This window comes from Sinocyclocheilus anshuiensis, unplaced genomic scaffold (assembly GCF_001515605.1).
Source record: "Sinocyclocheilus anshuiensis isolate Anshui unplaced genomic scaffold, SAMN03320099.WGS_v1.1 scaffold700, whole genome shotgun sequence".
Taxonomy (NCBI): domain Eukaryota; kingdom Metazoa; phylum Chordata; class Actinopteri; order Cypriniformes; family Cyprinidae; genus Sinocyclocheilus; species Sinocyclocheilus anshuiensis.
This window is the reverse complement of record NW_015555756.1, coordinates 1,019,040-1,039,184: the sequence shown is the minus strand read 5'-3', so window position 1 is coordinate 1,039,184 and position 20,145 is coordinate 1,019,040. Positions and strand designations below refer to the sequence as shown.

General features: G+C 39.0%; 1 protein-coding gene and 1 long non-coding RNA gene across 2 annotated transcripts in view; one reads left to right on the top strand and one right to left on the bottom strand.

The window, feature by feature from the left end:
- LOC107673834 (collagen alpha-1(XXIII) chain-like) overlaps nt 1-20,145 on the top strand; it is a 123,221-nt gene that overhangs the window by 79,261 nt on the left and 23,815 nt on the right. The window contains exons 4-28 of the mRNA XM_016467646.1: nt 791-798; nt 1,493-1,519; nt 6,521-6,547; nt 6,667-6,693; nt 10,871-10,897; nt 11,026-11,052; nt 13,361-13,420; nt 14,227-14,334; nt 15,953-15,979; nt 16,137-16,163; nt 16,724-16,777; nt 16,858-16,920; nt 17,043-17,078; nt 17,168-17,227; nt 17,322-17,357; nt 17,457-17,501; nt 17,572-17,661; nt 17,750-17,803; nt 17,887-17,934; nt 18,060-18,086; nt 18,175-18,243; nt 18,321-18,383; nt 18,486-18,512; nt 18,588-18,641; nt 18,795-18,881. Of these exons, the coding sequence (XP_016323132.1) occupies nt 791-798; nt 1,493-1,519; nt 6,521-6,547; nt 6,667-6,693; nt 10,871-10,897; nt 11,026-11,052; nt 13,361-13,420; nt 14,227-14,334; nt 15,953-15,979; nt 16,137-16,163; nt 16,724-16,777; nt 16,858-16,920; nt 17,043-17,078; nt 17,168-17,227; nt 17,322-17,357; nt 17,457-17,501; nt 17,572-17,661; nt 17,750-17,803; nt 17,887-17,934; nt 18,060-18,086; nt 18,175-18,243; nt 18,321-18,383; nt 18,486-18,512; nt 18,588-18,641; nt 18,795-18,881 (1,178 nt within the window). The remainder of the gene's footprint in view (nt 1-790; nt 799-1,492; nt 1,520-6,520; nt 6,548-6,666; nt 6,694-10,870; nt 10,898-11,025; nt 11,053-13,360; nt 13,421-14,226; nt 14,335-15,952; nt 15,980-16,136; nt 16,164-16,723; nt 16,778-16,857; nt 16,921-17,042; nt 17,079-17,167; nt 17,228-17,321; nt 17,358-17,456; nt 17,502-17,571; nt 17,662-17,749; nt 17,804-17,886; nt 17,935-18,059; nt 18,087-18,174; nt 18,244-18,320; nt 18,384-18,485; nt 18,513-18,587; nt 18,642-18,794; nt 18,882-20,145) is intronic.
- LOC107673836 (uncharacterized) overlaps nt 18,280-20,145 on the bottom strand; it is a 30,113-nt gene continuing 28,247 nt past the window's right edge. The window contains exons 2-3 of the long non-coding RNA XR_001632441.1: nt 18,565-18,599; nt 18,280-18,359 (exon numbers count right to left, since the gene is read on the bottom strand). This is a non-coding gene — a long non-coding RNA (uncharacterized LOC107673836). The remainder of the gene's footprint in view (nt 18,360-18,564; nt 18,600-20,145) is intronic.

Genomic DNA, 20,145 nt, shown 5'->3' with positions numbered 1-20,145 from the left:
CTGGACCAATCACAAAGGACTGCGCCATCTGACCAATCACAGCAGTGAGGGCTCACGGAAAGGAAGGGTTTAGAGAGACTGATTCTTTGAACTGCTTCGCACAAGTCATTTACGAATCATTTAGAAATGAGGTAAAATTAAATCTATTTTTTGAGAAAACTAACGTTTTTTTTTACCTTGCATGCATGTAAACCTGTTTTAGGAGACTCGTAAAACAATATTAGCAACCTTAAAAATGGCAGAATAGGGGCACTTTAAGGACCTTGATAGAAATGTAGTGACGTGAAAAGTACAATATTTGTCTTTCAAATGTAGTGATTTTTTTTTTTTTTTTTGCGGCCCATTCAAATACCTAATGTTAAGCCCTACACTTCTGGTTTCTCTTTCCTTTTGGCGCTGCTCAGAGGTGTTCCACCTATACACTTCATCACACACAGACGTTTGCCAAATCTGGAGTTGTTCAAAAGTGGAAAAGAAACAAGGGTCCATTTTTATCTGTACCACTGTCCTTTGATTGATCAATACTATGAGCCAGAACTAGGTTTCTTCTTGTGCAGATACTTGAATGCTGTGTTTGTATGTACTGTACACATTGACCTCATCGATTCTGGCATCTAAACAGATATGCATGGACATGACTTTAATTCCTTACGTTGACAGAAATGAGACAGCATATTAATCATTGTATAATTTATTATTATATCATTAATATTCTGCACATGATTACTCTTCAGTGCAGCAAATAGTTGTGACTGTTACATACAACTGTTTGTTTTTCTTTGTGTTTCAGGAATTCCAGTAAGTACTCCGTTATCACTGAGGCTTTAAATTCAGAACAAATGTGAGCTGGTCTGGAGGTGGGCAGATACAGCATGGCATGCCTTGTTGGCTTTGAAACCTTGATATAGACTGCAACTGAGGTGAGATCAGATGAAATGGAGAATATATGCTCCAGGAGACAGTTTCTGAATTGATCGCACTCCATTTTTCACTGTCTGGCATCCATCCTGACCGCCTGTATCGTAATAACCAGGCATGCCTTTAAAAAAATCCAACAGCTGATTCAAATCTTTTCGTGCCTTCACACAGATTGCATAGTAAACACTAGTACATGTTGAAATGTATGTGTACAATCCTCCTTATCATAGTTACAATGCAGCAGCACAACAGCTTTTATTGCTGTGGTTGCGTCACATTTCTCAACATGAGCAGAAAGCCACAATAATAAAGGAGAAGAGTGTGTAAACATGCATGGTTGCCCCAAACACGTTCAATTTTTATGAACGGTTTGTCACATAAGCTGTGTTTATGTATTGCAAGTGAACTAATAAAGACAATGGCAACAATGCAGTATGGAACACTTGAATAATGTCCATTCTTGTGCATATTTGGTGGGTTTGGGATGTAAACAGTCTTCTTTTTTAAATTCAGATACAATGGGTTTTTGTGGTTTTAATTGTACTGTTGCTTTTTCTTCATTAAATCCCTACAGGGCCCTCCAGGACGAGATGGCTACCCGGTAATTGTCAGTCCAGTTATACACTCACTGATCAACTGATCACGTCTGCTTTAACCACAAGCTCACACAGGACTTGTGGTCTCATGTAGACCTCAGCTGATAGGCAGTGTTAAGGGTCATAGTGCGCCACCTGCTGGACATATTAGAAATTATTGCTAAAAAAAAAACCTGAATAACCAAACAAGGTCATTCAACATTCAGCAGTTGACATTTAAAAAGTTCAATTCATGCATAAACATGCTGATGCCATTTGGGTTGGGTTTAAACTGCCAGATGAGACCTTGGGTGTGTTTCCTGAATGTATTGTTAGCCAACTATGGTTGCAAGTTCTGTCGTTACCAACATAGTTCTACGATTTGGCATTTCCTGAATCCATAATTCCAACAAACATTCGTAAACAGTATCGCAAAGTTGTGTGGTTGGATCTTGTGCTCGAACAAAAGCTAGTATGATCTATATCTTTCATTCTATACATAAATTGCATTCGATGTTGTTTCGTTTAAGAGAATTAACACTTTTTCGTTTTTAAAGAGTTCGCATGTGCATACGTACTCTGGTACCAAAGGGGAAATCCTGGGTGAAATAAGCAAACCTGCAAAATAAAGCAAAATAACAGAGAACAAACATAGCGAAGAAGTCCTCAGTTATAATGCCATTTACAGCGATAAACCATCATTAACAGCATTTCTAACCAACAAGGTTTGAATGTTGGATGTGCGACAAAGTTGTGACTAGCTAGTTTGTTTCTCCAACGTTGAATCGTACTATGGTGGTTAATTAGCAAATTATGTCGTTGTACAGGAAACACACATTACATTTACATTTAGACATTTACTTTTATCCAAAACGACTTACAAATGAGGACAATGGAAGCAATCAAAATCAACAAAAGAGCAATGATAAGCAAGTGCTATAACAAGTCTCAGTTAGCTTAATGCAGTACACGTAGCAAGGTTTTTTTTAAATCATATAATAAATAAAAAGAAAACAGATAGAATAGAAAAAGAATAGAGCAAGCTAGTGTTAGAGGCCTTTTTTGCTTTTGTTAATCAGTCAGAAAGTCAGAATTATAATTGTATAATGTTTTTTTTTTTAAAGAAAACAAGCAGTTAGTAAATAAATAGAGTGTCTAAAAGGGGCAAGTTTAAAAAAAAAGTTTAAATAAAGAATAGAATTAGAATAGAGTGAAGAATAGAATAGAATCCACTGCTTGGATTTAGTTGGGCAGATCATTCCACCAGGAGGGAACAGTTCATGAAAAAGTCTGTGAAACTGTGATTTTGTGCCTCTTTGGGCTGGTACAATAAAGTGCTGTTCACTTGCAGAATGCAAGCTTCTAGAGGGCACATAAGTCTGAAGTAATGAATTTAGGTAAAGGGGTGCAGAGCCAGTGGTGGTTTTGTAGGCAAATATTAATGCCTTGAATTTTATGCGAGCAGCTATTGGTAGCCAGTGCAAACTGATAAACAGAGGTGTGACGTGCATTCTTTTCGGCTCGTTAAAAATTAATCTTGCTGCCGCGTTCTGGATTAATTGTAAAGGTTTGATAGAACTGGCTGGAAGACCTGCCAAGAGAGCATTGCAATAGTCCAGCCTGGACAGAACAAGAGCTTGAACAAGGAGTTGTGAAGCATGTTCCAAAAGAAAGGGCCTGATCTTCTTGATGTTGACACACCCCAGATCTCTTATTTCTTTGTGCTTAAATTTGAGTAAATCAAGTGAAACTTCTAATGGGGTTAAACAAGTCAAAATACATCAATGTACTTTTTTTCACAAAGGTTTTCAAATGGTATATATAATGGTACAGATAATTGTATGCATATACAGCGTATTACACAGGCATACAATCCATCTGTATGCATAACCTGCCTATTAAAAATTAACCTTAAACCTCAGAAAAAAATAGTTTAAATTATCAATATTAGATAAGCTAATTTAATCATATAAAATTTTCTTATTTTAATCGTTATTATTAAAAAACAAGTTATTCTTGAATTTTTTAACCTATACACCTACACAACTCTTACAGAACAAAGAGATATTGTTCTTTCCAATAGCTTTGCTTTTAAAAGAGGCATTAGTTGCGTGAAGCCTCCCTGACAGGCCATCGTGATCCAGATGCGATCAGTTGCATGCGTTGGCAGCCTCCGCTCCGCATAAAGATCAACTGGGAAATATAGCCCTGTGTGAAGTCTCTCCAAGCATAACAAGAGAGCTGCTCCAAACTGAACCGCGCGCAGGACTGCACCACATGTGGCCCTTACCGGATTTCCAACTGCACTCAGAACTTTCACCACACGAGTCATCCATTTCTTCTACATCATGCTAAATAGACTGATATGTGCAACCCCTGCATGCTTTCTTGTCACTTGTTTGTTGTGAAAGTACAAGAACACACTGCCAGATCAAGACAGACAGCCCTATTGTCTGTGTTTCCTGACTATGTTGTTCAGAATAAAGACATTCAAGTCAGAAATCAGAAATATTTGTTTATCACTATATTTATTTTTAGTCCAATTTTACAATGTGTATACAACGTTATGTTGACATTGTTTTAATAGATGTTGCGTTCTACACCGCCTGTTTTACATTTATTATGACCTTTTGTTCTAAATGTTTTCCAATCAGAAAGTGCTTACTTTTAATTTAGTTAAGTATGTTGGCTTATATTTTTCACAGGTCAGAGAATTAAGGCTGATTTATACTTCTGCGTCGGACCTACGCCGTAGGCTATGCGTCAGTTTTCATTTATACTTCTGCGTCGTTGTCCGCGTCAACGTGCAGTACACGAGCAAACCGCTAGTCTGCAGTGTCCACGGGCATGTTGCTGGTGTAACCCGCAGTACCACGGCAAAAGCCGAAGAAGAAGCGGCTCGTCGGAGAAGCATTATAGCCGTGACGGCGGCAAATAAATATCAAATCATTAAATCATTATTTAAAACTACAAAAAGGAGACAACAACGGAACAGGAGATGATGGCATTCTTTCAATCTGCACAAGGACTTGTACCACGACAGATCACCATTGTTTGTTGCGGACAACTACTGATGTATAATGCTATGTAGTATAATAAATGATAAGACACTTGTTCTTTGCTTTGTTTTATTTTATATAAGAAGGTGTAACATTAAAATATATTAAAGTGCACATAAACACACACAAAACTCAAGTACATATGGAGGGAGGGGTTCTTGCAGACCAATCACAGTGCTTGCGGTCTGCGTAGAATTGACGGTTTTTTTTTTGTGTTTTTTGTTTTTTATTATGCAAAAAATATACAAAGATTTGTACAAGCATATACAACTCGCAGCAAGTACAACGTAGAATTGACGCGCTGTTAGATTTTTGGAGAGGTGCACGTCAGGCTACGGCGTATGGGTGTGCGTCTATGCGTAAGCTACGGCGTAGTTTCGACGCAGAAGTATAAATCAGCCTTTAGAGTGAACAGACCCCTTTCAGCACCTTCAGTGCCGTGGACAGCGACTTCCTGTCTTTTAGTCTGAGCTTACTGAAGCCAGTGATGATGGACTAAACCTTTCCTTCCTCTAATTATTTATAACAGCGGACCACTAATTATTATTACAAAAATATAATATTTTTGGAGTCCATCAAAGCTAAACTGTATGGTATTGATTTTATTGCGAACGATTAATCTATGTATGTAAAAACTTTTTACCTTAATTTTTAATCAAAATGTCAAAACTCGATCTTCCAGTGACACAACAAACTTCTCTCTTGTAAAGTATTCCGGACAGCTCTAATTATTTAGTCTGCTTAAACTCCTACCCTTTCTTACAATCGACTGCAGGCTTGCATTAAGATCTGCCTCCATCCAGTTAACATCCGATGTATAGACCAATTCAGAGTAGACGTCACAGTTACGTCACTGCCAGACGTATGATAATTATCGTATTTGTACGATAATTTTGACCTCTGTACAATCAATAATTAAAAAAATCCCATAATGTACAATAATTCTTTATATAAAAATACACATGATGGTAGTTGTAATCATAGGGTTTCTATACTCATCCACGAAATTGGCTCATTACAGACACTATAAATGCGCTTGTGCACACTTCAGAATGTGTTAAGAATTCAGGAGGGTGCCCTGCTTTTAAGCCAACGAGCACTATCTTGTGGTCCATGGCGGCATGAACCCCCTCAACATCTAGCAACACGCAGGCTTCCGATGACAGAGACTCACAGGTGGAGTTATTTATCTAGTTTTTTATCTATTGTGGTAATTTGCAGGTTGTGTCAAAAAGTTACTGGTCTAGATAAATAGCTGTATTCTGTACTCATGTACGATAATTTTCTTTCATATACGATAATTTTGAGCTTCTGGTACGATACTTGGACATTTCCAATCTGGCAACACTGATCCCACTCTCTAACGTCAATTTCGTTGAATAACAGTGCTTATCGCTGGGTGACAAGCTCTGTTAATATGCGGAGAACATTTTGAAAATGACATCTAATCAATATAATTTATAATCTTTTTAAACCTAACTATTTTGTACCCTATCCGTGAAATTCTCTAGCCGTAAAGGCTATCTCTCCCGGGTTTTCTGCAACCATGATGTGCACGCATCCTGAATGTTTACAAACCTATAATTGGTCTATAGGACCAAGTGTAACGGAGGCCAGCTGGTAAGGCAGTTAGGACCGGAGGGGTTACATTGGTGCCATGACCCGGATGGGAGGGAGGATTAGGGGGGTGAGTGTAACGGAGTCTCCCCTGATCTCAAGAGGTGCACAAGTGATTGACGCTAGAGGCTGTGGTCTTTAGCGTCCTTGTTAGTGCGCCCGCCTCCCGTAATGGCAACCCAGGTTCAAGTTCCACTCGACTTTTTCAAATATCCATTTTACTCAGATGCCTGTCACTATAGGGAAGAAATTATCAAAATCTAAAATTAAAATCCAATGTACATGATTGCACTAAAATAACTATAAAAACTTATTCTGAACAGAGTCTTATTCTGTTTCTGTCTCTCTCAGGGTCCAGTGGGTATGGATGGTAAGCCTGTAAGTACAACATAATTGGTTTAACTCCGGTTATCTGTAGGGATGTATATTTATTGCTGCACAGTAACACGCTGCTCATTATGCTGTAAAAAAATATAATAATTTCTTTCTTCTTAAAGGGACATCCAGGTCCAAACGGCAGTCAGGTAGGTTTTTTTATCATTTAAATCTGAAAACAACTGTATTATTGTGTGTTGTGTAATTCTGTCATGGGCCAGTTTGTAATACATCTTAGATTTCTAACAAAGTCATAACAGCAACATTTGGTATAAACCAGCCCCACCTCCTGGTTTGTACCGCACAGGTAATCTTCAGTCCATCACCTCATTCATAAGAGTGTGATTCTGGAAAGTAGTGTTAGATCTTATTCCTCAGGTTACTCCAGGGGCCAGTTGCACAAGCTGTGCGCAAGTAAAAAAGCGTAGTTGTGATGAAAATCGGCACTAAGTTACAATTTACGCGCTACTACATATTAAACTTAACTGAAATTTAACCTTACTTTGAAGGCTGCTCATTGGATCAATAAAGGTAAACATAATTTTTTGCAACTACATATTACAGAGGTCTTGTGACTTAGTAGAGTTGTGCCTTAAGAGCAATTGATACAACCCAAATTAAAGGGATACTACACCCAAAAATTAAAATACAGGCATCATTTACTCACCCTCATGTTGTTTCAAACCAATAAGACATACTTTGAAGAACTTTGGAAACCAAACAACAATGGAGCCCACTGACTTTAAATGTATTTACAAAAAAATTTCCTACAATTTTGGAACAACATGAAGATAAGTAAATGATGAGATAATTAAAATTTTTGGGTGGAGTATCCTATAAGTACAGAGTTAAGGCCTTTCCACACTGAGCGTGATGCGAAAAAGCGAGGCGAAACGCAGAAGAAAGGTGCTTTCACACCGAACGCGAAATGATTGTTCGCCTTCTGCTAATTCACGCCTGCACGCTAGGTGGCGCCGACCAACAATGCATTTTTCCTCAGATATGTATCTCGTAAATGGATTTAACATCATCCGCTGCTCAATATACAGCATTAAATTAAGATAAACAAGGTAATACACCAGAAACAAACTATCGATAATGCTTACAAGAATAGGCTACATCCTAAAATATAATTAGAAGTACAATTAGCATCAAGCTACACTTGAAAATGTATGTAATTATTAATTTATTTGCTTACCCACTTTAAACCATCATCGAGTGGTCATCATTCATCATTCTCTCTGTACATGCTACCTCTGGGAACCATTCTAAGACATCGGGTGTCTTTTCATTTTTACGCTGACAATACCCAAATTTATCTACCTATCAAAAGAAATGATCCCTCTGCATTTGCTTCTTTAATAAAATTCTTAGAAGTTAAATTTTGGCTAGCCCCAAATTTTTTATCCTTAAATGAAGATAAGACTGAGGTGATTGTTTTTGGACCCTCTGACAATTCTCAGGCATCCAGCTTAGATCTGGGTAGTTTATCAGTGTTTAGATCTTCACGTGTACGGAACCTGGGCATTTTGTTAGATGAGTCCTTAAACCTTGACAAACATATCTCCTCTGTAATAGGTTCTAGTTTTTATCAACTTCGCCTGCTATCAAAAATCAAACCTTTCTTAACGGGGTCCTATTATTAGGTCCTATTAGTCTGTAATGTTGCTGTTTGAGCATAAAAAATATCTGCAAAGTTACAAAGCTCAAAGTCCAATTCAAAAGGAGATATTTTATTTAACAGAATTCACTTTTCAAAAACTACAACGAACGACTCGTTTGGACTACAACGCATATTTTCCGGGATTTGTGATATCACAAATATCGATGAATGGGACGAGACCTGGTTGAGCTGCACTAGAGAAGGCAACAAGTGTTATCACTATGTCGGAGACACCCCAACGCAGACAAACTTAGAGTGGTTACAACCATCCGGGTTACAACCATCCAGATGCTTAAGATCCAGTGATCAGAATCTTCTTCTAGTCCCACAATCCAGACTCAAACATAGAGGGGATCGAGCTTTCTCAGTGGTTGGGTCGCGGCTGTGGAATAACCTCCCTTTAGAGATTACACTTGCCTACTTTTAAATCTCTCCTTAAAAACATATCTGTTTTCTTTGGCTTACAAATAATTTTCTATTATGGTCTTTGCTTAGTCTTTTATGGGTTTATACTTTGTTTCTCTTGTGTTATTAATATATTTACTTATTATTATATTTACTTATTTTATTATTAGTGCGAGACCCTGTTGTTGTTTAGTTTAATTGTTTAGTTGTGCTGATTTTTATATTCTTTTTACTATTTTTAATCTCTGTACAGCACTTTGGTCAGCCGTGTGGCTGTTTTATACGTGCTATATAAATAAATTGAAACTTGATCGAGTGCTTGTAATAACTTCCAATTGTGATCTATAGTTGATTTTGATTAATAAGCAGACACATGCACTCTTTTGTTGAATAACGCTTTAATAACGCTACACTACTGATATTTGTCATAAACATCCTTTATTGCTATAAAAATACCATGAGCTGCATACAAAACACATACAGAAAATATGTCGTCATAATCATGTCTATTTGCATTCATATTTCATGTGTAGAAAGTGAACGCGTTCTGACTAATAACACTCGCGCACGTGGAAGAAAATGGACGTTGCTCTACAGACCACATAATTCAGTGGACAATTAATAGAAATGTTATTCTGTATAAAGAACATGTGAGAATAAATCTGTTACACTGGTTTTCAAAACCAAGGTCTTGCCTTTTTGTGCAACAGCAGCTGCTCCGGCCACGTGATCCTAGCTCAAATCTTTTTGGACGGCCCAAAAAAAAACATTTGCATTTTCGGTGCGCGAATGTTCGCGGTCTATGTAGAAGCATCCATAGAAATCTATTGTTTTATTCCAGCGCGTCATCGCGTCCGATATTCGTTTCGCTTTTTCGCGCTCAGTGTGGAAAGGCCTTTAGGTACAAACTTACTAGCAGTTACTAAGAGCCCAATTCTGCACCTTACATCCCAAATTCAGTAAAAATGGCCGGTGCAACCCTATCCATGTCTTATACTCGTATATGTTTACATTGGGGAAGGCCAGCAGGGCCTCAGTGTCACTGTGTGGGAGAAATGAAGTGGTCGATGCCTCTTTTAAAACCCATTCGAAGGGTAAACATTGGAGCAATTAATTGCTCAGAACTGCATACAAGTTGGGTGAAGCACATCAGTGGAACACCAACAGTTTTTGCCAATTACGTCAAAGTTTAGAGTCACCGGTTTAAAATCACGCTCAAGAGGATGAATGTTTTCTTGCTAAAAGTGGAAGGGCACTTAAGTTGAGTGTTTACTTAAAGGACCATTGAAGATTAAAGAAAGAGGTGGGTGTTTTTGACTGGGCACACATCAACAAGAAGATCCGCAATAAACATCTTTATGTAACAGGAGAGATGTGCAACATCTCAACCTTATGTAAATGTTCTCCATCTGTGTTGAAGTCAGTATAATCTAGTGTAGCTTCTCCATCACAATCAAAGCATCAGAAAATGAAATCAAGTGATTTGTCCAGTGGCATCATTGTTTGGTCCAACAATAACACCCTCCAATCTATTACGTATTTTATGGCATATCGTGGCAATCTATAACAATAAAACTCCAGTCCGCTTTAAAAATATAAATGGTGACAAAAACTCTTCCAAGATTCCTGCGCTACCATTTTGTAACCCACAAATACGTATTTTGATCTCAAGTCAACATTAAGAGCACTTGGGACAAGACTATCATGTTTAACATTCTTTGAAAAATACCACTACACCACTGCACTGCTTACTGTGATGAAGCTCATACTTATGAAACAGAACTCAAAATTACAGCGTTCAAAGAGTTGCAGTGAACACAACACCACAGAGTACGATGGAATTGTGATAATCAGAATGTGTCTTGTTGTATTTGCGGTCTTGAGCAAAGTTTCCTGTGCGGACCGCTGAGCAGAATAAAACCAGAATAATATCATCCATTCCCTCAAACCAGCTGTCCACTCATGAAATAAGAGCTCTTGTGTTAAATTATATGCAGGAATCTTTGCTGTCATCAGGAATGGAATGTCATAACATTGTTTTATTTTTACTTTTCTATATCTTTCTTTTCATATTTTGTGATGTATTGGTTTTCATTTACTCAATCATTCATTCAAACACTCAGATTCAACCACTAAAACATCTGCCAGTCATTTCTGAGGGTGTAAGAGGTGTGACTTGTGGTTTGCAATGGAAATAGCCTGCATTGTTAAGAACAATTTTTAATCTGTCACTTTGAATCGTTCTCTTCTTTTGCCAGGGAATGCCGGGACCAAAAGGAGATAAGGTATATTCACCCCACAATACATTCCAGCATGATAAATGTGCAATTTATGGAGCTGTCAAAGCATAATGATAGTTTTGATTCAAAGAAACATATTCACGAGTATAAGCTAAGAGTTGCTCTCTCCACAGGGTGACCAGGGAGACATGGGTCCCAGGGTGAGTGTCACAAACATCTAATATTATGCTCAGTCAGAAGTCTTAGTTTACAGAGATTGCACTGATCTGAGGATGCCCCTTGACCTGGAAGTCAATTATAAAGCCATTTCCTTCCACATGGCAGGGCTTGGTTGCTAGCAGTTTTACATTACTGTGTTGATAGATGTAAAATCTTTATCTGTTCAACTAATTCCAATTACAACCTCAACTGTGAGCCTTGACAAATCAGGAATTCGCCGGTGCAGATCGCACCACTTTTCTATCTATATCTACTTGAACTATCATTTAAATCATTTGGCTCCCTATGCTTCTTTTCCACCATACCTCATGACCATTCAGCACAATTAGAAACATGTGCTTTGGCTGCTCTCTTTCTTTATGTTAAGAACATGTGTTGTATGCGCTACACTGTTTTTGCTTTACGCCATCAGTCTGACAGTAGAAAAATGAACCAAATCATTGAGAGTGGTGACATGAGCAGTCAGGAAAAGGAAAACAGCCTCTCCCATGGGCCGTGTTCCTCTTTTTGTGTGGATGTAAGAGCCAAATTAGCGCTTTTTCAACTGCATTGAAGCAGGAGGAGTATGACCCTTTGGAATCCATTAAAGCTCTCATGGGACAAGGACCCCTTGACCTGGAAGTCGATAAAAGCCGTGTTTCCTTCCAGATGGCAAGACTTGGGTTTGTAGTGCAGGTGGATAGTTGACCTTATGCTTACTCCTGACTTGTGACTTTTGCCCTTTGCCCTTTGCCCAGACATAGAAGAAGCAGATCAGACTCACAAAGTAGTCTTTGTGGCATCTGAGGCAGCCAAGAAGATTTGTTCTGCTAAGACGTATGCAGGGTTGTGTGCCATTCAGAACTGAATTGAGAATTCTGTTTAGTTTCCAGTTTGGTTCCTGAATTTGAAATGAGGTTGCAAACAGGATGCAGAATTGCCATTCAGATTTGAATGTAAGGTAATGAAGTTGAATTGAAATCCAAAAGAATTCACATAACTTTAAATTAGAAAAGCAAAGTTTAAAGTTGTGGGGAAAAAAAGGTTTAAAAAGTCATGAAGATTGAGGGTTTATAGGCCTTACAGATAGATAGATCATATGGCGCTTTTCAACTGCGTGGTACGACTCGGCTCGGCACGGCTCAGTACGGCACGGCTCGGTTCGGCTCGGTTAGCATTTCCACTGCAGTTTAGTATCGCTTTAGAGTGGGCGGGATTATTCACGTCGTTATAGTTGTGCCGCCTCTACTGCCGCGACTCCTAAAAAAACTTTTTCATTCCGCGTCGCCCCATCAAGCTCTTGCTGGATCCGCTCCTCTGCTATCAACGAGAGGAACGTCTGTACTTCCTCAATGGGGAACAGCCACTTTTTGGTTGTTAAAAAAAGGTGTGCTCGTTCAAAACAGTTGTGTTCGATCCTTCGCTGGCTGTGCTGATTTAAATCTAGCGGTTCTTTTGTGTTTGTGTCGCAAGTTCAGTGACGCAGGTAGTGACGATTCTCTCCGGCCAATACGTGATCAGCAGAGTTTACACGTCACGTTTTGGTAACGGTATGGTTCACTTGGAACCCCAACCCGAGGTGGTACTAAAAAAAGTACCAGGTACCAGGTACTGTACCCAGTGGAAAACCCCCCAAAAGTGAACCATACCGAGCCGTACCGTGCAGTACCATAGAAAAGCGCCAATAGAGATCATATGGTAGAGACTTACCATCCAGAATACCCCTAAAAATCATCTAGCAACAATCCAGAACACCAGAGCAACAAACTAAAAACTGCATGGTAATATTTTGGAAACCATGAAGATCATGGTGGCAAGTTGTGCATGGGCAAGCACCCATTTTCTGCTGACGAGGTAGAAATGTAGCTTAGGCATGCTGTGGTTCTTCTCTACGGCTTTTCAGTACAGTTCCTGCAGAGTACGTTTTTGTGCACAAACTCCCTTGACAATCTGTGAGAAAGAAAAATCATGAAAAAGTTTCTCCTGGGAAAAGTAGTCTTTCTTTGTGAATCCGTTGCAGACCTATCTAACTGCAACTCTAAACATAAACCTCATTGCCATGTGCTCCCATTGAAAGTTAATCATATCCAGAAGGTGTATTTGGGCTTGGTTTCTTAAAACAAAAGAATAGCCAGAATAACTCTCACAGGATTCAATTTCAAGTTGAAGCTCAGTTCTGCACAGAAGTACAATTATATTATACCCTCCATTATATGTATCGTAACAATGTCATTCTCCGAATCATCTCCTCTTTCTCACTTATGTAATTTCCTGCCTCCGTTTTCTTCTAAATGACCTCTGACCTCCCAGGGACCACCGGCCTACACTGCCTCTGCAGGCCTGCTCAGTAATCAGATTCTCACGGTTAAGGTTTGTCCTTCCCAGCCTATCATCTTTTGTCCATGTTCACAAACATCTGTGCCTCATACCTTACTTTATTTCACTTTGTTTTCCACTTCTCCTTTGTTCCCACAACCCTTTACGCTGAGGGAAGATGGTGCAAGCTGAATCTGTTTCTCCAGCTGTGATTACTGGCATCGCTGCTTTCTTTCTTATTCATTCTGTCCATCTTTCTCATTATCTTTCCTTTGCTGTTAGATGGTCTTCCCTCGCTATGAGCATGGCTTTCTCTCGGCTACAGTTGACCACCACACTTTTCACAGGCACCTTCTAAAGGTAGAGCTGGACTTGCGCATGAATGCCTTGCTGCTTTTCTTATTTTCTCCATTTCTTCTGTGTGTCCTTGGCCTCAATTAGCTCATCTGGCAGTTTACAATGTTGTGTTGCATGCCTGTTTTGAATTTCAAAGAAAGGATAATTGTTGTGTTTATTGACAAAAGAGACGAAAACATGTTTGCCAGACCACAGCAAATAATCAAGCCAAAATAACTTTTTGCCGTTTTTAGCCGTAAAAGTGTCTTGCATTATCTTAATATGTTAATCAAGAATCGTTTTTGTGAGGAACAAACATTTCTTCATACATAACTGCTCCTTGAAGCTTCGGCCCCAGAAGCATTTTAGCATTTGCCGCAACCAAACTCAATATATGAGACAAAATGAATGTGAAACATGGTTAGTATAACCAATGTAGGTAAAGTACCTATTCGAGATCAGAAACAACAGTGAAACTCTTTTCAAAGACAATATTAAAATACTTGTTCTCTCTCTGTCTTTAGGGTGATCAAGGTCAGGCTGGGCCCCCAGGACCTCCAGGAACACCTGGTCCCAGAGGGCCTCCAGGAAACACAGGCAGAGATGGGCCGCAGGGCCACCCAGGAGAGCCGGTGAGACACTTGCATTCTATCTCACATGGTCTCTTGTGCCTGTGTCTGTACTGAGCTCACTCATTCTACAGCTGTTGTGACTCATATATGAGTCACACTGTGCAGAAGACCCCACTCAGAAGACCAGGTGCAGCTTCTCACTGAGCTGAACCCTGTGCTCAGTGTTGGGTTCAGATATACTGCATTTGCTTCTACATATGTGTTCTTGGCAGATGCTCCCATATCACAGTGACTTGGTTTTAAAAATACATAGATTGTTTAAGACAGGTAGCTGTAGAATACATTTCAGGTGCAATGGTTGCTATGCGTTCAGAGTCACTAAAGTTTATTGACAAGGGTTTTAATGCATTGCTTTGTAGTATGTTCTTGGTGATTTCTAGGGTGAAAAGTCTGTGAAACACCAAGTCAACAGTCAGCTAACGTTGACTCCACTTTTGCATGTGTTCTGCACTGCTGGCACTACTAGGATCACCGTCAGCAGCTCTTCACCTGTTTGAGCATGTTGAATGGGTGAGGCATAGCACTCTGATTGGCTGTTCAAAGCCTAAAGTACAAAGAGCTCACCCCAAGTTTCTTTAATATTTCTTAGAGCCTGTGTACCTCCTTTTGTGTAAGTCTAATGGATTGCCAGTCAAGGCCTCCTTAGAATCCTCAACTTTGAATAGGGTTGCTTTAATATTTCGTTTTGCATTAACTTGTAGTTGTTTCATCTTCCATCACCTCAAAAATCATACAAAGCCTCAACATGCTGTTCTCAGTAATGCATTATATAACAGTCCGTGAGGTGGGATACTTAGTGATTGAACTTGCAGCTTCAGAGTATGTAACTCTGATGGTTTATGCATTTGCTTATCCCAACATATGTTCAGCACTTTATTTCCTTTTCAGACTACCATCTAATCCAAACAAAGAATGGTGCAATGATGAAGGGCAACAATTCTCACCCTGCTCTCTCCCTCATAATGGGAGCAGATGTTCTGGGGTCAAGAAGCTCAAAGGCCATTTCCTGTTATTGTATCCCAAATTGTGTTTATATATACCTAAGTGAAACCACCTCATTAGGCCTGATTCTGTGCCTTTGTCTTTCTCAGAAGTGCTGTGGAACATGACAAATAGACACAGCACTGTGGCACAAATCAAGACAGTAGATGTTTCTGTTGAGTGTCTGTAGGAATACATGAAGATGTACAAATTAATTTGATTTTAGGCAAGTGTTATGCAATATTTCTTCAATGTTAAATCCGTAGCTGACTTGAATACATTCTTGGAAGTTTACAGGACGTCTGCCAGAACAGTCTGAAATAGATGGTTAAAAGGCCATTGTGTGGTTGTTTACTGTTGTTTTGGTGTGTTCCAAAGTTACACTCCCATTAGCTGAATAACCTTGTCTGCGTTTAGAGAAAGAACCTGCGTCACTTCAGAGCTGCTGTCTGTATCAAAGAATTTAGACACATTTGGATCACTTTTTCTTCACTGACTTAATTAAAAGTAAAAGATTAGATTTAAGTAGTTATATTATACATCATAGATCTAAAAAGGTCTAGCATTTAGTGGACAGTCAAAAGAGACCTGCTCCTTTAAATATGACTAATTTCTTATGTTTGCTCTCTAAAATCAGGGTCCTCCTGGAAAAGATGGATATGAGGTAGAACTTCATTCATTTTTATTTTTTTTTACTTTTTATATGAACTAATTTTATTATTGATCTACAACTGAATGGAATTAAGCAATGCTGTTAAATGAGTTTGACATGTCATATCTTAATTACACACTGGTTTATGTAATGCACATTTTCCCTACAGGGACCAAGAGGGCCACCTGGCATAGAGGTATATACATGTCTACAAACATATGTGAATCACATGAGTGGTCCCTTAAATATTTTGGACACTTAAGCCAAAAGTAAAAAAAAATGTATGAATGTAGTATTAGTATAAAAATAATCAAAACAGCAATATCAAACCTAGTGGTATTTGTATGATAGTACAATTAAATGCTTAAAGCAAAACACAAAAACAAGTTTATTTCAAATACTAAAATGATAGATATGTTATTCAAAATAAGAAAAATATATTTGGACCCTGTCAGACACTATTGGAACATTAAATCACCTTGGTACCAGTTTGATAAAAGTAGTTTAAGTAAATAAATAACGAAAGATTTTAAGATTTTGATTCAAATTTTCTCTGTGTATTAACAACAGATTAATTGTTCACCTCAAGACTAGCAATGTGCACTAACAAAGTAAATAGTGTCAATTTTCATGTCATGCCCATTTAAGCCTTCAGAATTGTAAAATATTTTAATGTACATTTAATATTCACTACTACTTATTTTTCATTGCACAATATTTGCCTACAAAATTAATATCCATTGTTTTCTCATTAAGGGTATGAATGGTGTCAATGGCATGCCTGGCCCACAGGGCCCTGTAGGGGACAAGGTTAGATTTTCACCCCCTTTTTTTCTGTTTTCACACACACAAAGACAACCTTAATTTTTATGTAGTTGTTTGACACATAGGGGGATAAGGGTGCACCAGGTACTGAAGGGAAGAGAGGGACTGATGGATCCCCTGGCATGAAGGTGAGCTGTCTGTTGAGAAGCTGGTAATTATAATAAGAATATTCAGTTATAGTGTTGATGAGATCTATGTAGTTTCATTTAGGTCTGCTTACTGAAACAATACAATAATCCTGATCCCTTAGGGTGAAAAGGGGGATGGTGGAGATCCAGGACCCCAGGTGAATGTTTAACAAAGTCTTTTCTTCATTACATATTTATTTTTGAACATCTTAGATGCTTGACAGTCATTTCCATCTGTCTCTCTCAGGGAGGAGCTACTGGCTTCATAGAAAATGCTGATCTGGATGTTAGACTCAAAGCTCTACAGGTACATTTCAGTTAGAAAAATGGCAATTGTGTAAAGACCCTTCTGTTATCTCTAGTAATTACTTTTTGTATTGATATTTTCTTTGTACCAATAGGGGCCTCCAGGACCTCCAGGAGAGCAAGGGCCAAAAGTGAGTTATATGTTTTCATTGAACTGCATCATCATACACCAGTTACTATTGCTGGAACACATAACATTCAGATATATCTCAAAAATGTCTTCATAACAGGGAGAAATGGGCTTAGCTGGGGCACCAGGACCTGAAGGAAAGCAGGTTTGTTCATACACAGTCTGATTATAGTTATACAAGTGTACGGCTTTAAATAGCTTGATGTTTCATCCAGGGCCATAAGGGAGAGAGAGGTGATGCAGGAGAGCCTGGAGCAGCAGGAGCAAAAGGGGAAAAGGGGGAAATTGGACTGATAGGGCCTTCAGTGAGTATTACCATCATATTACATGTCATGCTTACTGCTTACTGATATAAGGTTATATGATACATGTTGATTTGTCATGGCATTTTAGGGCGAAGCAGGGCAAAAGGGAGATAAAGGAGACTCTAGGCTTGAGGACAATCTGGTGAGTTTAAAACACACTTATATGAAGATCATATGTAATCCAGATGTAACTTAATTGGATTAATCTTGATAACTCTCTTGTAGGCCCAGATTATCTCTTTGCCTGGCCCGCCAGGGCCACCTGGACCTGCCGTAAGGAATACAGTTTAATACTTCCTAACTAGATTTTTGAAAAGATAAAAAAGTAGTTCAGAAGCTTTTTGTTAAGGAAAGCTAAGCATACTAAACACCCCCTTCCCCCCATTCATTCCTTTCAGGGATATCATGGATTGCCTGGACCCAAGGTGAGACTGGGAAGCACTGTTGAAACTTCATGTTCATAGGAGATGAAATATTTAACATCAATCTAACATAAGTTTAAATATAACACAGGGAGAGCCTGGTGAGGCAGTTAAAGGAGAAAAGGGCGATGCTGGAGAGAAAGGTCCACCTGGGCAACGGGTAAGTTTTGCTGCAAAAACCAATATGCAGGAACCACATCAAGACTGGGTTGATACAGTTCTGCTGCTTGTGCTTAGGGTCTTCAAGGCTTTCCAGGGTCTAATGGCTTGGTAGGCCTGCCAGGTGCAAAAGGTGAAAAGGTCAGTGTTTTGTACACCTTAAACGACAAGTTAATAAGGCCTAAAATGACTACAAATAACCTGTTAATGTTTTTTCTTTTGTCATTGTGGTTTGTTTTCAAGGGGAAACAAGGTGAACCAGGTTTAGATGTAAGTAATCATTATGCTGTTAGTTATGTAAGTATATGAAGTCATTACTTACTGAACATGGCTCTCCTGTGATAGGGTTTCCCAGGGCTTCAAGGAGAAAAGGGGGACAGAGGAGACAAGGGGGAGAAGGTTAATGATTTTTGCTTTTAATACTGCATATATGGTATATTATTTTAAACTCAATTCTTAATGCTGTACGAGTACAATCTCACCAGCTTTATTCAAAACAGTTTCAATTTTACCATACCTCTCTTATGTGCTCTTATTTATTTCAACATGCAGGGTGACAGAGGTTCAATAGGAAAAAAAGGTCTGAAAGGACAGAAGGGAGAGCAGGGACCTCCAGGGCTTGATCAGCCTTGTCCTGTGGTATGTCATGAAACCATGTGAATGTTGTTGTTTTTTTTTATCCCTTCAATGCAAGTATATGGCAAAGTCAGCTCCATGTGCATGTATTGAAAGAATTTACTACAATTAAAATTTGACATGGATGGGTTTCACTGACAGGACTCCAGTGGGTTTAGAGAACATGGTGGGGAGGCAGGGGCTCCATCAGATGCCCCCTGCCCTTTGGAACAGTATTTTATTGTTTTTATTGTGTGTGCGCCCACATCATTTCGATGTTTCCATCCTGGTGCTCGGGGTTCCCTTGTCCACAACCATGAGATCTAACTCTCAGGATGGCTTGGCATAGACCAGAGCTTCTGAAATTCTTTATCACAAGTGTTTTTATAATTTCTAACAATGCAAAGTTTGCCCCATACACAAATTAATTCTAACCAGGGACATACAAAACTGCATATTTTTAAAATTGACAACTGTCAAGTGTTAAAAGGATAGTTCACCTTCAGTTGCTGGTCCCCATTAACTTCCATATTATGGGAAAAAAACACTGTAAGTCAATAAGGACCAACTGAAGGTGAACTATCCCTTTAAAGGTCCCCTGAAGTGCCTTGAAACACGCAGCGTTATTCTATGTGGTGACGTAATTTCAACTGAAACAGGAAGACAGGGCGGGACATATCGAGCAGCCCCGCCCCCTTTTTAAATTAGCCAATAGCGTTTTGTTTATATCTGCACGGGTCAGAGCCGTTGAGCTCGGTAAAGCCGCATTTGACAGCCACAGTCTAATAGATTACCCCCTAGATTCAATATGAAACTCTTAGTAAAACAAAATAGTGATCATAATCATGCTGAGGCTGTGTAGTTTTTAATATATGCTCACGCATATGATCCGCTCCGTGCGATCGCATCTCTGGACCAGAGCCAAAGTCCGGATAAGAATGTGCACACTGCCATCATTCGCATGACACAACGTGAAACCAGACCTCATTTGCCCCAATCGAAAGCATATTTACACTATCTGAATCGTTCCCTAGCACCTACATTGTACACTACGTGCCATTCACTGTACAAGAAATGCTACACTGTGAACAAAGCGACCGATTTCAGCCGCAGCTTCAGCATCTATTTATAGTGTAGGGGGCAGGCGCTTCGGCTTCTAGAGAGCGTTTGATTGGTCAGAAGATTTGATGAGAAGATGAAGTACGATGTGACGTCAAAAATCGTTGAGTGATTTTGGCGGAAGTGACGAACTAAAAGCTTTGAATGCTTATATCTTCTAAATGCAAAT